The 18,126-nt window shown below is 42.5% G+C and overlaps 1 protein-coding gene across 2 annotated transcripts in view; it reads left to right on the top strand.

Moving 5' to 3' along the window:
* The window catches only part of LOC126419131 (myrosinase 1-like), a 553,078-nt gene that overhangs the window by 476,437 nt on the left and 58,515 nt on the right, over positions 1–18,126 (top strand). For both annotated transcript variants that reach the window (XM_050086237.1, XM_050086238.1), the window contains exon 7: positions 16,381–16,475. In XM_050086237.1, the coding sequence (XP_049942194.1) occupies positions 16,381–16,475 (95 nt within the window). The remainder of the gene's footprint in view (positions 1–16,380; positions 16,476–18,126) is intronic.

Below are 18,126 nucleotides of genomic sequence, written 5' to 3'. Positions count from 1 at the left end.
CGGGTTGTACGATTCCAGTCCGCATCAGAGAGCTTCTCTCCGGGCTTGGGGTCTTCTGTCTTCCACCTCCTTTCTGGGCCCCTCTGTGTACACCCCCGTAGTGTGTGCCCCGCCCTTGCTTCGGCTCGACTTGGCACAGGGCCCAAAGGACCCAGTCCCTCCGGAGACTTTCCACCGCCGCTTTTATTCCATCCTAGTCGTGTGACAGGGCTCTGGCGTTTTTTACGCTGACGGTTCGATGGTTGCTGGTCGTGTCGGTTATGCTCTAACTCTAGGGGACCATTACGAACAACGATCCTTGCCGGCTGGCTGCAGCGTTTTCACTGCAGAGCTAGTCGCCATCTTTCTTGCCCTAGAGTATATCTGCTCCTGCTCAGGTGAGTCCTTCGTTATCTCTAGCGACTCCATGAGCTGTTTACGAGCTATCGATCAGTGTTTCCATCGCTCTCGTCTGGTGGTGGCTGTCCAGGAGTCCCTCCATGCTCTTGCGCGTTGCGGACGCTCTGTGGTATTTGTGTGGACCCCAGGCCATGTTGTGATACCCGGCAATGAACATGTAGACCGCCTGGCGAAAGAGGCCCCAGTAAACCATCTCTGGACATTGGCCTCCCGGAGACTGATTCGCGAGCTGTCTTACGCCGCAAAGTTTTCGCGCTTTGGGACTCTGAATGGCGCGATCTGACCACCCCTAACAAACTCCGTGCTATCAAGGAGAGGACGACTGTGTGGCGCTCCTCCTTGCGAGTCTCTCGCAAGGAGTCTGTCGTCCTCTGCCGACTGCTCACTGCTCATTGGGCACACTCGGATGACGCACGGCCACTTATTGCGCCGTGAGGACCCACCTCTGTGTCGCTGCGGGTCGGCTTTGACAGTGGTCCACATTTTGTTGGCCTGTCCACTTTTAACTGTGCTCAGGCAGACGTTTGCGCTGCCTGATACGCTCCCTGCCCTTTTAACTGATGGCTCTTCTATGGCAGGTTTAGTTTTGCGTTTTATTCGGGCAGGGGTTTTTTATAACTTAATCTGAGTGTTTGTTATGGGTTTTTTTTTTTTTTTTTGAGTCTGGCCTTTGGCCTACGATTTTAGACTGAGTTTTTAATGTGTTCTCGGTGGTTGGCTTTTCCTTTTTTTGTCTCTATGGTCGGCCAACCACAATCACACTCTGTGTGATTTTAATTCGTTTTGTCTGGTCTTTGTCTAAGTTTCTCTTGCCCTGTGTCGTCTGTCATCTTTTGCAATAGTCGTTTTTACTCTGTGTTGGTGTTTTCGAGTCTTGGAACAAGGGACCGATGACCGCTGCAGTCTGGTCCCTTTAATCCCACAAACCAACCAACCAAACCCTAACAAGTGGTACAGGGGATATACTGTCTGCCATGCACTTCACCATCATTTACACCCTCCCGCCGGAGGTGCGAGTCCTCCCTCGGGCATGGGTGTGTGTGTAGCATAGATTAGGTTAAGTTAGTTTATGTAGTGTGTAAGTCTAGGGACTGAAGACCTAAGCAGTTTTGTCCCTTAGGAATTCACACACATTTGTACATTTACAGAGTTTGGATGTGGATCTAAATTTCCTTGTGATTCTGCACATTCTATTAAACGTCCCCATTTTCCATGATTCATCTGTTCTCCTTTGAAGAACCTGCCTTTACCTGCATGAGCATGACTCACGTGTTGTGTATTGCTTCTGTTTATGCTGGTCGTCAATATAGTTTTCTAGCTTTTCTTACACAAAATACCTTTAGAAATACTTCAGTCAAGTGAATCAACTGCCAGTCGACACGTTTAGAAAGCCACAATATTTTATGGTGTCGTGTTGTTGCAGGTGGTACACCTCTGCCTTACCCCTACTCTGAAGCAGCAAGTTATGGTAGGATCAGTTTACTGCTTAAAGAGGAATCTGGGCATTACATATACTTCCTAAATAACAAAAAGAACGCTTAAATTATATATACAGACGTGATTATAGTTGAACTTTCACCCCGCTGTAGAAATAACATCACTGATCATAATGACATGAAATTGCAACGGATTATCTGAGAAGGGGGAAAACATATGGCAGAAGAAAAATAAATTGTTACAAAATGTGGCAATAGATGGCGCTGTAAGCATCATAATTTAATAGTGGTTGACTACAAATGACAAATGAATCATACAACAATGCCTCAGATGCATGTTTGACGCTAAACAAACTCTACTATTCAGTGTTCGAGGGTGAACAGGTGTGATACTTTTAGTTACGTAAAACCATCCACCACGGCAAAGTCATATCACATCCGGTCGGAAAAAGAGGTTTTTAACTGTCCTGAAGCCAAAAACGGCATAAAAAGCATCATTTACATGGGGTTTTAACTGTCTTGGGGCCAAAAACCGCATAAAAAGCATCAATCATCGATTTTTAATTGTTCTGAGGCCAAGCACCACATTAAAAGCATCAAGCACATCGGTTTTTAATTGTCCTGAGGCCAAAAACCGCATAAAATGCATCTATCAGAATCAAACAGGATTATTGATTTCCGTGTGACTGGCGCAAAACATGATGAATATGCTGTCCACCGTTTTCTGCAACAAGTTGAAATCGAGAAACAGCAGTTCCACAACTGATCGAAGTGTTTCCGGGGTCACGTTCGGAATGTGTTGCGCAAAATCTTCCAGGGCCAATCATTGTACACTTCCATGTGAGCAAGAAATTCTAAAGCAAAGCTCTCTCTTGCTCGCAGGTCAACAGGAAGCAACTCGTGCACATGGGTAATTTTGAATGGATAGCAAAGAAGGATGTTTCATAGGATTTTACGCACCGTGCTCGCGGGTGCGTCCAGTGTTCACGTTTGCACACCATCACTCGTCTCCTCCTGCATTGCTGTGGCCACTGCTTCCACTGACGTCAAATCAATTCCTTTCCTCCCTCTACCAGGTTGCACACCAGAAGAACACGTCTATTCGAATTTCCGATTCATTTTCTCGACCCACGGCAGTCACCGGTTCAACGCATTTTTTTCAAACCCTCCAGTGTCCGGAACTTCTGCAGAGCGACGTGTGCACAGTCATCATTCTTATAATGCAGCTTTACAAGCGGAGCGCGATCCTGCCTTGGGACAGTCATGTCGAACGTCGCATACACGCAAAAGGGGGAAAAGCTGTGTACCTGGCGTGTTTATACCAACTTCAGAGGGTTGTGCACATGACAGGTGTTTTCATTTACGTTTTCTGACACATGCAGCACCATCTATTGATCAATTTTCACACTTTTTTTTGCTTCTCCGATAATATTCCGTTGCAGTTTGACATCATTCTGACCAGTGGTGTTATTTCTACAGCGTTTTGAAAGTTTAACTTTAATTATAATCACCCTGTGTGTGATATACATGACACATTGTGACGATCGCCTGCTTTATTTCCTCGTTCATTGCCCTGGGTGTCGATGTACTGCGTTACTGTACTGGCTAAAAAAAGGGGGTGGAAGTTCAACACTGACTACCTTAAATGATATAGCCGACAGGTGCACATTTGCGTTTCACAGTTCTTTACTTTCACCCTTCACAACCCCGCAATAAACGCGTTTAATAACTACTGTTTAACTTTCGATAAGCCTCATTGGTAGGTTGCAGGTAATCATCCACATACTGCTACAACAGTTTACTGTTGTACATCTATGAGAAGTAAAAACCTAACCCTCACATTTCACAGTCTTTCAAATAGTTTGAACAGACACTGTCACTGCTTTAACATGCGGCCTATTGGTCTAACACTTATTTCACAGTTAAGTTGATGCATTGTTGTTGGTCTATCCAATAGGGCTTCCGCGTCTGAACTCGTCCATGGACGATTGACTGTCTCGGGAACAAAAATCGGGTCCTTATATATCCTCACAATAATCGGCACTGAAACTACACATTGTTCGATGTTTAAAATACAGAAATTACAACCAAAACTTAACTCATTAAATCAACGGAATACATCGGAAACTTCCTTCTTTTTAACAGTTCCTCCTACTACAAGGGTTAAGCCCAATTATTTGTTTAAATCATGAAATTAACAAATATAGTTACACGAACAATACTGTTGACGAAACTGGAAATTACTTTGGAATTAGTTAAGAGCTGGCTTTGCTAACATGTTTTTGAATAGAGCCAAATGGATACTTTAAGATTACTAGTATTTCGTCTTCCAAATGTTTATAATTAGTTCAGAATTTGTATTTGATTATAAGTAAAAAGTAGAATTTAAGTTACTATTTAATCCTATAACAAAAGATATTACCTAGGAATAGTCAAAATAAATTTGAAAATCAATTACATAACTAATTAAAAAATTAGATCTCGTGTTAAATTCTTTCATACTGCAGGCAAACCTTTTTCTTTTGTGAAAATGCAGATTATACTCACGTATGTTAATGGTAATTAGCCAGACATGAAAAAATGAATTTTAAGGAGGCAGATGGCGAAACAAGAGAGGAAGTAAAAATATTCCAGCTTCCTTCGTCACAACATACGTAATGTATCAATACAAAAGTACTTCCAGTTTTAAAAACAGCATATACCGTCGTATAGCGTATGCAAAAAATTATGTCACAATTAATTATTACAATTTATATGTACATATGTAAATATATGCACCAATAATAACTTGATTATATTTAGGTATGGTTTGACAACAAGCTATGCTCGAAACCAATAGCAATAAATAAAAATGATAAATAAAAAACAGCTCTGTTGAAATACTCTACAATAAATTTTGTACAACTTGTAGCTGCAGGACAGCTTACCAAGATATATTCACTACAGGTTTTGCAGATCGAAATACGTGAGACATGGGCAACCAAGCAACACATGTTTCATTTTGTAAAAAGATTGCTCTCATTTTCCAGTGTTTTTAAAAGAAACATTTTTATGCTGCAGGTGATGCAAAGGAGGTGTGATTTGCACTAACACATGTGGTCTACCACCGCCAGTTGCAGATGGGGCAAAACTAATTTGCCCTCTTGCTTGAGCTATAGGCAGCTTTGTTGTGTGCTGTGATCTAGGCTGTGCCTTGCATTTGGATTGTTGCAATGTCTGGAGCAGCTGCATGCCTCATCACTGAAATGCGAGTGAAACCAACACAGGTCCTGCCACAGCCCATTGCTGCCTCGATGCGTGTTATTGTCAGCCACAGGTGTGGCAGTCACAGCCGGCGGAAGATCACAACTCCCAGGGCAGTCGCTCGTGACATCTCTCTCATGAGTGTACATAACTCTTCGAGTCTCGACATTTTCTCGTGGCTGTAGTTGGCATGTCATTCCAGAATGTGCAAATATTCAAATATTGTCAAATGGTTCAAATGGCTCTGAGCACTATGGGACTTAACTTCTCAGGTCATCAGTCCCCTAGAACTTAGAACTACTTAAACCTAACTAACCTAAGGACATCACACAACACCCAGTCATCACGAGGCAGAGAAAATCCCTGACCCCGCCGGGAATCGAACCCGGGAACAAATATTGTCATTGCTTTGGGATTGCGAAAAGTTTGTCAGCCAGAAATAATTTCTTTTCCCTCATATCATACTCATGCAATCATCGCCAACTGTAAACAAGCCAGTAATTTAACTGACCAGAATATCAAGAATGTGCTGTCTACCATAACATTAGGCTGATCTATTCATGGAGGTGTCTCGACTGTGTGAATTCGATGATCATAGGTGTTCTGGCTGTAAGGTCAGTAGTTTAAGTTGAGAACCTGTTCATATATGTGCTCCACAGAAGTCCTATTGAGGATGAGCTGAAACGTTCAATCGGACACTGATGACAGACGAGATCCCGTAGACAATATACAGTGTGGGAGGAAAATTGAGTATCTTGTCACATGGCCAGCTATCTGGACCATGCATTGAATTATGAGTGGAGTCATCTTGATTATTCCTGGCGTTTATGGACTGATAAAATCACTCAATACGTTCATGAAGTTCCAGCATTCTAATGGTGGATAGGACCAGTAACTAGACTGTTAAATCTTTATTTTCCTATAATATCCATCACAGTTGCAATAATAGTCATTTCTTTATGGTGACTAGCTTAAGACCATCATATAAATTTTCAATCCACTGTGTTAGATATAAGTGTAATCATGCAGTTCCCTGCAAAATACATGTGAATAACCAAATATTAATTATTCCTCACTAGTAATTATTACATAGATAAAAATGATGAATTGCATATGAGCATACAATGTTAATTCTTTGCTGCATTCGACTAGAAAGAATTCACATTGTATGCTCACATGCAATTCATTATTTTATATCTACATAATGATCATTGGTTAGGAATAATGAATGTTCAGTTACCCACATGTACATTAGTGGGGACTATATGATTACACTTACGCCCAAGGCCATGATTTAAAATTGGTCATGATGTGTGAAACTAGTCATTACAAAGAAATGTCTGTTGTCACAACTGTGTAGGATATTGAAGGAAAATAAAGACTCAAAATGTTGTTATGCAGATGTGAATTAGTTGATCAAATACTACCTTGTTGATATGAGGCTAGATTTGCTTCTCACCGAAATCACTAAGGAGATCAAAATGCGTTACACATTGTTCATACATATGTTCACCATTGTTGCTGTTGGTGGTAAGTGCAGTAGTATGTCACTCTTGTGTTTTCCACAAATAGTAGGCTGATCAAAGTGAAAGAGAATGTTATATGACTCAGTTTTAAAAACACCATTCTGTCCAGTTTGCTCAAAAAGATACCTATCGTGGAACAACTACACTGTCAAAGCTAACATTGTATCACAAAATACACCTGTCATTTTGAAATAGATGCTGCTATTCATTATGGGTTTCAAGATGGCGCCAAACTAAAATGACGTGCAATAGCTTTTCCATTAAAATTAAAAATTACGTTGGAAAGTGCATAATGTCCGAAACATCGGTATTTATTGTGATAATACTTGTCTGGTATGCTATATTATTAAAAAAAGTTGATAAAAGAAGAAGTGCGAACACTGAAAAATACGAAGATGAGCTTGAGCGTGCAGCATCAACGACCAACACTGAACATTTGCAAGAAAATGGGACTTTTCCCACAGCTATTGTGAAAAACGGGCCGACAAAGGAATAATATGTTTAAAATGTGAAACAGTTTACCATTGTAAGTGTGCAACCGTAAGTTCAAAACGAAAGACTTGGTACTGTTTGAATTGCTTGAAAGACGAACCGCACGAAAATGTGAAAAGCAAAGACACTAAAGACGATATTATAGCGTTTCTATTAGATGAAATTCGTGGGTTAAAGCAAAAGAATGATGAACTTAAACAACAAAAACAACAGTGCGCATCTCTATTGTACAGTGATGTGGTAATAGAAACTTTGACTAGTAAACATACAAGTGACAGACAGGACCAATAAACATTGTCGAAATTGCCAGAAAACTGTGAGGAGTGTTGTTGAGTGCACGGAATGTGGAAACATATTATTTCATTTTCGACGTGGAAAAGTAGATCCCGCACTAAAGGGGCAGAAGATAACCATAAAAAACTGGAATTGTAATGAATGTAGGTTGAAAACTATTAGGCCTAAAATATGTAACATACCCGATTAAAATGGACTTGAAGATAATGAAATTAACACAATTATATCTGAAGACAAACACAAGAAACATAACAACATGGATTGTGGCACAAAAAGTGCAGATGTATTTAAATCATCTGTGGTGTCTCTGGTGCAGAGCGTCCTATCATTGTGACATTGATTCTTTGTACTACTTTGTTCTAATCTGCACCTTTGGCGTTTAACTTGTACTGCCATGTTTATCATGTATCAGTGATTAATAAATGCGTATTCGATATTTAGTGTGTGTTATCTCCAACTGATCCCTACACGATAACGACAATGGTGACCTCAAAACCGTCGACATCTCACTGCGAGTTATTTTGTGCTTGTTTTCGTCATTTACGAACTTCGTGTGCCAGCTGACATTGTTTTCGCCACAATGGATCTACCAGTATCTTTTGGTGCAAGTGTAACGGACCCCATTAACTATGCCACTTACGACCACGAGTGGACAAGTGTACCTACTTTGAATTTGGTTAAAAGTGAACAATTATTTACGCATGGCCACGTGGATGGCCACCTAACCGTACCCAGTTCAACATGAGCGCCGCCTAGCGTGGCAGCACAATAACAGCCGCAACATGGACAGTGCACACTGCCTAATCACAACGCAGACGACCTTGCAGTTAAAGACACTGTGGTATGTCATTACCTTCGGGATAGTTTCACGTGCCGACGAAGTTCCAGAGCTGTGAATCGAATATTTCTATGCACTGGGTAGCACATTCTAATATGCATAGTATCACAGCAGCCCCTGCTCCCCACATGCCGTCTCTGCAACGCCGGTCGTGTAGACCGCGCCGGCTTCTGCAGTTGTTAGACATCCTGTGAATCTACAAGATGCACCTGCATGCTCCGCTCCTGCATCGTGTCCTCCATTACCGACTTCAGCCGATGCCCCACCTATGCCACCACGGATCACAAAGGTCAGTGAACCGATGTTGCCTGCGGCTAACCTCTTGACTCCTATTGCCAACCCTCCTACGCCAGTATCAACCATCAGTAATGGCACTTGTCATAGGATTCGTTATAAGGCACTTGTCATAGGATTCGTTATAAGGCCAGGTGCCTTAACACTTCCAAAATTCTGCGCCCTAAGGAAATTGTTCAGGATCTGTTGGCTTCAGGCGTACTCTGCCCCTCCGATAACAACTTGTATTTGCCTGTTCACCTTGTTCCCAAAAAGGATGGCACCTTACGCGCGTGCAAAGACTACAGGTCCCTCAGTGCTCTCACCATTATCGATATCTACCCCATCCCACACATGCAGGATTTCACACAATTACTCCACGGTTCTAACTTTTTTTCTGTTTTAGATTGTTCCAAGGTGTATCATCGGATCCTTATGCATCCATCGGATGTTCCAAAGATGGCCATCGTCACACCGTTCAGGCTATCTGAATACTGTTATGTGCCTTATAGATTGAAAAATGCTGCACAGACATGGCAACGGTTCATTGATTCCATTTTGCTCCCTGTGCCATTTGATTATGCTTACTTACATGATATACTGATCTTTTCCTCCTCCGCTGAGGAGCATCAACTTCACCTCAATGCAGTCCATGCAGCCCTTGCTGCCAATGGCATGGTGATCAACCATGATAAATCTCAACTGTGTTCCACATCAGTTACCTTCCTAGGCCATATTGTCTCTGCCAACAGCCTCCGATCGATGAGTTCTTGTATCGAAACTATACTTGATCTTCCTATCCCTGAGTATTAGGCTCAGCTTTGTCATTTCATGGTATGGCAAAGTTTTAACACCGCCATATCCCTCAATCTGCCTCTGTCCAAACGGCCCTCACCAATGCTCTCCCCAGCAAAAACACTATGCGGAAATGGAAGTTTGAGTGGACCAAACCCATGCTTGACACATTTGGTAACCTTAAAACTGCCCTCACCAAAGCTGTCACACTCGCCCACCTTGATACTGAGGCCTGTGTCTCGATCACAACTGATGATGGTGACTCAGCTGTGAGCACCATTTTACAGCAGCACATCGCCGACTGCATCCAACCCCTCCGCTTCTTTTCCGAGAAACTGACTAAAAGCCAATGGAAGTGGTCGGCCTTCAACCGTGAACTCCTCGCTGTATACAAGGCGATTAAATATTTCCGTAGTGACCTCGAGGAGTGACCTTTCACAATCTATACAGATCACAAGCCACTCGTGGATGGTATTCATAATGTGGCTAAGGACCTTCTGCCAAGGCATTTCCGCCATATGGACTACATCTGTCAGCACTCTTTCAATGTGTGCTATATCCACGGCACGGAGAACGTTGTGGCAGACTACCTTCCTCACATCTGGGTGCTAAATGCACCGCTGAATCTGGAGCAGCTCGCCCGACTGCAAGCCAACGTTGATGATATACAGCGAATAATATCAGACAGTGAATCACCGTTCTCTGTCGAGCCCCATATACTACCTGGGTCGATGATCCATATCATTTGTGACACCTCTACAGGCTCACTCCGCCCCCTGGTCCCTACCACCCTTTGTAATAGGGTCTTCAGTGCCTTGCACGGCTCAACCCACCCTGGGACGCCAGCCACTATGCGGCTGGTTACGGAGCGCTTCATCTGGCCTGGCATGAAGCAAGACTGCCACACTTGGAGCTGTGCAGCAAGGTTGGCAGGCCCGCTCATTCTCCATTGGGCAAGATTTACATTCCAAAGGGGCATTTTCAGAATGTCCATATAGACATCGTTAGTCCCCTACCCCCTTCCAAGGGTTACAGATACATCTTGTTAATCATCAAACATGTGACCCTCTGGGTCAAGGCAGTCCCACTTATTGACATCACGGCCATGACCATCGCCCATTTTTTTGTCTTGTCATGGGTTGCTCGCTTCAGCAGTACCGTCTGTGACGACCAACTATGGATGCCGGTTTGAGTCCACCCTCCTTGCACAACTCTGTAAACTCTGCAGCGTAGCCAGATTTCATACCACAGCTTACCACCCACAAGCAAACGGCCTGGTTGAGCAGTGGCACCAGACATCCAAGGCCAGGCTAATGTGCTGTGCTGGCCAATAGTCTGAGGCCCTCCCATGGGTCCTGCTGTGTGTCCACTCGGCCCATAAAGAAGATTTGAATGCCTCACTCGCTGAGATTCTATATAGTAAACCCCTCCTTCTTCCCACTGAATTCATCAAGGATTCACCATCAGCCACAATGAAGGATGTCCCCACCCTGGTTGAGCACGTTCGTACTCACATTGCACACCTCTGCAACCCCCTTCCCTGCCACCACACCTCCCTGCCTGTGCTCATCCACAAGGACCTCGCTTCGTGCGACTTTGTGATGCTGTGGGACGACATTGTGCGAGCAGCCCTGCAGCTGCCTTATTCGGGCCCTCACTGCATGCTATATCACAGTATGAACACATCCGTCATCCACTTACATGGATGGCCACAGATAGTGTCTGTTAATCAACTGAAACTGGTGTGGTCACTCACTGATCTATCTCCCGACGCAGCTGAAGTGCCTTTGGCTGATGCATATCCGCCTGTGCAGCCATTGGAACCGTGGGACTCCTGCACCACTGACACTGATGCCCCTGCTTCCTGCGCCAGCCATCACCTACAACTGCCATGCTGGCACCAAGATTACGAATTCGTGTAATGAAGCTTCCCTCTACCATGCTCCACACTACTGGGGCAGGCTCTGTGGCATCTCTGGCACAGAGTGCCCTATCTTTGTGACTTTGATTCTTTGGACTGCTTTGTTCTACTCTGCACTTTCAGTGTGTTACTTGTACTGGCATGTTTTTATATATCGGTGATTGATACTTGGTGTGTGTTATCTCCAACTCCAACTGATCCCTACGTGATAACCACACATCTAATAAAAACCACAGAAAAAAAATTGCAGCAACCCAGATTTGATGGTGCCTGTTTTTTGAAATTGAGTAAAACAAACAATGTATCAACTGCAACAGATAAAGAACAAGATGGAACACAGAGCTAAGAACACATCAGAATATACTCTGATGGTTTTGGAAGAGGGATGGCTACAAAAACAAAGACCCTGACAACTCAAAAAAAACATTAAAATTGAAGGCATAGTGAATCCTGGAGCAAGATTCAACCAGATCCTCACCAACACTGAAGATTGCAGTAATTTGTCAAGAAGTGACTTTGCAGTTCTTATAGGTGGTTCCAATGATATATACCATAATGAAACAGCTGCAGCAACAACAGCTCTGAAGACAACACTGGGCAAGTTGACATATGCAAATATATTATTTAAAACACGTCATCATTATGATTTAACTGAATCATCATGTGTAAACAGAGAAATAACCAAAGCTAACAAGTATTTTGAAACAATCTGCAAACAGTTTAAAAGTTTAATGGTTTTTAACATTAAGAAATGTATCAGTGGTAACCATCAACCCTCTGAAAATTGAAACTGCTTAAGAACTTGTCATACAAGACATGGTCAAGGCCTAAGAGGATTAGGAAAGACACTGCTAGCCCAAAAAATACCTAGTATGCTAAATAACAAATTATCTTGTATCAGTAATCCAGAAAATATGTCTCAAAACTCAGAACCAGATCAGGGAAACATATAAGGCTCACCAAGCCTGAAATGTGTCAAACTTCGTCAAAACAAAGAGCCTCAGAACACAGTACAAAAAACGCACTTAAAGTAAATAATCAAACTAAGTCCAATGTAAGCAATGTACCACCTTGCAACAACAATGAATTACTTTTGTTACATGTAAATGAACAGTCCTTAAGAAACAAAGCCAGTGAACTACAGTACTGGTTGGAGGAAATTAAATTTGGCATTCTCTGTGTAAATGAACATTGGATTAAAAGTGCAGAAGTAAACTTATTTGTACCACATTGCAAGTCACTGGCAACAAGCATACTATACACGAAACAATGCCCATGGTAGAGTGTCCATTTATATCAACAAAAATTTGAATCTAAAATATTCAATAACAGACCTCACAAGCCTGTATGTTGAAGGACTTTTTGAAGCATCTGCCTTGGTTATACACACTCAGAAACTCATTATTGCAACAGTTTACCAACTACCAGCTTTTGATAAGGAGACATTCACAGAAAAACTCTCTGAATTAATCTTAATGACTGCCAGATACAAACAATATAAAACATTTATCACAGGAGACATTACTATAGATGTAAGAGTAAAGAGAAAAACTATGGTACACATACTAAATATCTTAATATCAATAAATTAATACTACTTAAATGAAAAACTGACCAGAATGGAGGCATGCCTTGGCAATATAATTAGCAATGTGTGCAGGAATCAAGTAGAGTGGGATACTATCAAATTAGGACTATCTGACTATCATGAAATATGGCTTTAAATTGGAAATCTGACACTTGATGATACCAGGATGCTAACTACATATAAAGCTCTCAAGGAAGAGAATATTGAAGTAATGAGAAATGAACTGAGTAGAATAGAATGGGCTAGAATACTAACCATTGTCAAAGATATAAATGAAAGCTTTTCTGTATTCATATCCAATATAAAAAAATACATTAGACAGTAAGTGGCCTCTTATTACTAAGAGATGTAACTGTAGCAATATGCATAAACCACAACACACAAAAAAGTGGTACACCCTGCACCTCAATAAAATCAGAATCCTTCTACTCATGCTGAAGGACAAAATTGAAGGCAGCCAAAAAAAAGAATAGGTATATAAACTTAAGAAAAATATAAAAATCTGAAATTAAAGCAGCAAAAGTGAAAACAAATGAAGAGTATACTTTAAATTCTTAAAAATGTAAAGCTGCCTGGAACACCATTAGAAGTGAGATAAACATGGGAAAGGAAGAAATCAATAACCCTGTGGCGCCGATGAAATCGATACCAACATCGACATGCATTCATCTTTGGACTCTAAGCATTATCTTTGGCTGTTCCGCCATGTTCAGTTCAGTTCTTTGTGATCCTTGTATGTGTTAAGGTTAATAAATGAACTATTGCTAAAAGGGTGTGATTATTGGTGCAACCAACCTGGTAATTCTCCTCACTGGTGACCCCGAGTTGTAACGTCTTCCGTTTTCGCTGTTTTACTGTGTCCGCGACCTCCGTGTCAGTTATTTTCACGTGTATTACATCGACACAGCATTCAAACAATGACTTCACCCCAGGGCCTAACGCCAGTTTTTGTGATCGACATGCATCATGTTGCAGGCGATGTACACCTGCCAGGACTGCAATATGATGCCTCTCACTCGATGATTCCGCCAATTTCGCCAGATGTTTACGAGCCTGCAACAATAAGTGAGGATAAGAGCGCACATGACTCCTGCTATCAAACGCCTTTGTTCCCGCCACATGTGCCCTCCATCGACTGTGCAGTTACCTCTTACGGATCTCCGTGCAGTGTGGGACCAATGCCGATTTCTGCAAATGCTTCGTTGGACAACCTACTACCGCCAGGGCAACGATTTTCCAAGCCTCAATCCATGCAGTACCACACGGATACCTGCCACATGGCCGGAACTGCTTCATTCACAGGTCTACCTCCTCAGCATCCGACCACGCCCGCACCTGCCCCGGTTCAGCATCAGTACATGCCTTCCTACTTTGATACCTCGGCCTGCAACAGGAGCAATAACTTGTTATCTGTGCCTGAGCTCCACCCCTGTCCCACTGCTACACATCAGTGTTTTGTGCCACAACATTCACCTTATCCGCACACCATTTTGAGTGGAGTGACTATGAACAAAGAACATTCACACATTCCATCCCACATTTGACATCATTTCGCACACTGTGCTTCTGGACAGCCTGCACCTCCGCAGCCTCCCTGCAACACAGGTGGCCCTGGCTCTGATCATACATCGAGCTTTCTGTGGACTAACACACTCGTTCTCAAACTTTGAACTTTTTCTCACCTGTCACCCCCACACCGTCTCCAGTCGAGCTTCCGCTACCGTTCTCGGCACATCTCGGTGCCTCATCCACGTCAGTCTTCTGTGATGCGTCAATCCGAACACACCCACAACCTGTTGAGATTCGACAACCGCAATCGACACATTACGGTGTCTCACCCACGTCAGCCTTCCGCGCCGTGACGGATCGCGCTCAACCACAATGTGTCACCTTCACACTGCCACCCGAATAACTATCATTGCCACATCCCTATAGGCACACTCTCCTGGAATACTACAGCAACAATAGCTCAATTCAGGCAGTGCCCCAACGAACTCAACTCAGTCTATTCTTCCATACATTCTACAATGCTTACCGATGCTGCCGCCGTTTAATCTGACAGAGCAACAACCTGGTTCAAAATTGTGGACAAAGTGTTCGACCATTACAAACTCGACGAGTCAACCAGGTTTCTGTGCCTCATCACCCACCTGCATGACCAGGAGGACTTGATTGCTGACCTGGTCGACGCCCCGGACTTATCTACCCGGTACACTCTAGCCAAAAAGACAGTTCTACGTCGGCTTGCATGCTCAAATGAGGCAGCAATATGGCAAGTGCTCCACGTCGAGCAACTAGGCAACAATAAACCTTCCCAGCTCTGGAGACGGCTACGTGCCCTGGTCAGCACCAATCTACTCCCTGACACAGGTCTCCTCACCATCTGGTCACATAAACTATCTCCTCACATCCGCTTTGTTCTGGCTCAAAGGTCTCCTGAACCTGTCAAGCAAAGAATGACAATTGCTGACGAGCTACATGATGCATCACTGCTCTATTTCGCCAGCCACTGCCTACCTGACAAGTCCCAGGTTCAGGCTCATTGCCCTCTGTCTGGACGCGGCTGGGGCCGTACTGTGCCGACCATTCCACTTGCTCCAGGAAGCAGTAAACGAGCAACTGGGATGTCGCCGGCTCTGCCCACAGTCACGCTCCATCCTGCAACCAAACTTGCTGCGGCCACCGAACCTCGGCCACCGCCACTGGCAATGAAACTTCCGCAGGAAATGCAACCGCACTACCCGTACTGTTACTTCCCCACATGGTTTGGTGAGGCGGCACGGAACTGCAGACCACCCTGCTACTTCCCAAACGCCAATTGCAGGTAGATCCAGGTACTGCCTCCTGCGCACAACATAACAGGCAGCCCCCAGTGGGTTAAAGGCGCTGCAGTCTGAAACCGCAAGACCGCTATGGTCGCAGGTTCGAATCCTGCCTCGGGCATGGATGTTTGTGATGTCCTTAGGTTAGTTAGGTTTAACTAGTTCTAAGTTCTAGGGGACTAATGACCTCAGCAGTTGAGTCCCATAGTGCTCAGAGCCATTTGAACCAGCCAGCCCCCAGTGCTCCATCGCTGACAATGACCGACATCACTGTTCTTGTAGACTGCAGTACAAAATTCCACATAAAACCAGTGTTAACAATCTTCACAATGATTTCCTGTGAAGTGCATGGCGGAGAAATTGTTAATTTATCTCTGTACCCCTCAGTTAAGCTAGAGTAATGTTTATATAGCAACACCATTAGAAGTTAAAGTGCTTCTTTAACAGTTAAACAAAATAAAATTGTTAGCAAATAATTTAACAGGGAAATTCAAACATTATTTTGAAATAACACTGATAATGATGAAGCTGATCAAAGAAATAAGTATTTGCAATCATAATTACATAACTGCAGGAAGATTATACCAAATTTATCTGTTTTGTGCTATTCTAAGAATTATAAATTTGATTTCTATTGTGAGAAGTGAAACGAGATTCCAAGTAGTCTTATCTAAGCATCTGATTTCCCTACTTTATACTATCCACCAGATTTCTAGCATTGTTAGTAACAGCACAAATTTGTTTCAATTTAAGGTCGTGTAAGCATTACACTGAATTCAGCATGGCTTGAGCCTCGAACAAATTCTCAAGAAGATAGACAGGCAGCCGAAAGAGCTAGACAGTTTTATGTAAGTATTTCACATCAAATGTTACTTATTTTATCACTCAGTTGCATATGGTGTGAAGATTATTTTGTACTTATTTGACACTTATATGGGAAAAGCTTACCCTACATCAATAACAATGTATCAAAAAGTCTTGCGGTGAGAACTTGTAGAATGCCAGTAGACATATTTGGAACTAAATATTTGTCTTAGATTTTCAGTCAAACGTCTGTGCGTGCCCTTCTGAGAAAAGAGAGGAAATGTTTAAGCGTAGTTGTGATCTGTAATAAAAGGGCCAACAGCAATTTCAAACAGTAGGCCCAGCAGATACCAACAGGAAGGCAGAAAAGAGTAAGGCCCAAACAAATGAGATGTCAGAAGAACCCTTATATGATAGCTCTTTGGAGATATAAACCAGAGGGGCAGAATGGAAGGCACATAAATAGTGTCCTAAACATAAACAAATACATGAAAAAGAATTTCCAATAGGAAGAAACATTTCTTACGAATGTTTTAATTACAAGGAAAAAGAAGAGGGTGCTACACATAAAAAAAGATGCTGAGAAAAGCTATTGACGAAAAAGAGAAAGCGAGTATGAAAAAAAGAAGAAGAAGAAGAAGAAGAAGAAGAAGAAGAACAGTGCTAGGAAGGGAGTGAAACATGATGTGATATTAGCATCAGAAAGCTCACAAAAAAACTGCATGTGCAAAAGAAAATGTTCATGCATGAATTAAGCTAAGATGGTTAACAGAAATTAAACATGTTTCAGGGAACACAAGGAACTTTCACTTTTGGTAGTGAACCAAACTCACAACCAAAACTTATTGGCTTTCAGAATAAATTTATGTAGAAGCATGTGTTGCTGAATCCTCAAAAATGTATATTATAATCCGGCTTTTGATACTGCTTTGAAAACTTACAGACTGTTTGCAAAGTGATGAGTACATTTTTATTTATGTGAGATTCCAAATATTTGCAGTTTCCATATCTTACTCATATTAAAGTAACTACTGTATATTCCTTGGTGTGCGTAAGTACTCCAGTGCAGTATTGAATAACTTAATTTTTGAATAATTTACATTGGCTAAATTCTGCAATGTAGAGAGAGAGAGAGAGAGTGTGTGTGTGTGTGAGTGTGTGTGGGATAAAGCACAAGATCAGACAGGGTCTGGATGAGGAAGGAAATTGACCATTTCCATTTCAAAGCAACCAACTTAGCAACTCTGATTGATTTAGGAAATCCATGTAGCCTACATCAGAGTGGACAGGCAGACTTGGATGCCACTCCTCCTTTAATGTTAATCACCTTTCCGTCTACTGAGAATGGTGATCCAAGACCAGGAAGGGCAAAAATATCAACAGGTTTATGAAGAATAAAACTTCTTATCTATGCTTTTGGAGAAGATTGTGGTACAATGTGCAAAGAAGTTTCTGAGAGATTCTAGCATCATCAGCATTCTGAATTCTTACAAGTTATTTAAGAAAACAGAGATATTGCTGCATGATATGTCCATTGCCATTTGACTACTAAGTAGGTACCGAAATGGCTCGACATCACTGGCTTCCAAAAACGTGAGCACAACATTGAGTATGAAGCAGTCTGGATCAAATTGTCACACTGATGTGAAGTTGCACTGTGCTTTGGAGCTGATGTAAAACTTTAGGCCCTCCTGT

This window comes from Schistocerca serialis, chromosome 9 (assembly GCF_023864345.2).
Source record: "Schistocerca serialis cubense isolate TAMUIC-IGC-003099 chromosome 9, iqSchSeri2.2, whole genome shotgun sequence".
Taxonomy (NCBI): Eukaryota; Metazoa; Arthropoda; class Insecta; order Orthoptera; family Acrididae; genus Schistocerca; species Schistocerca serialis.
Note: the sequence above shows the minus strand (reverse complement) of the source record. Positions and strands in the feature narration are given on the sequence as shown.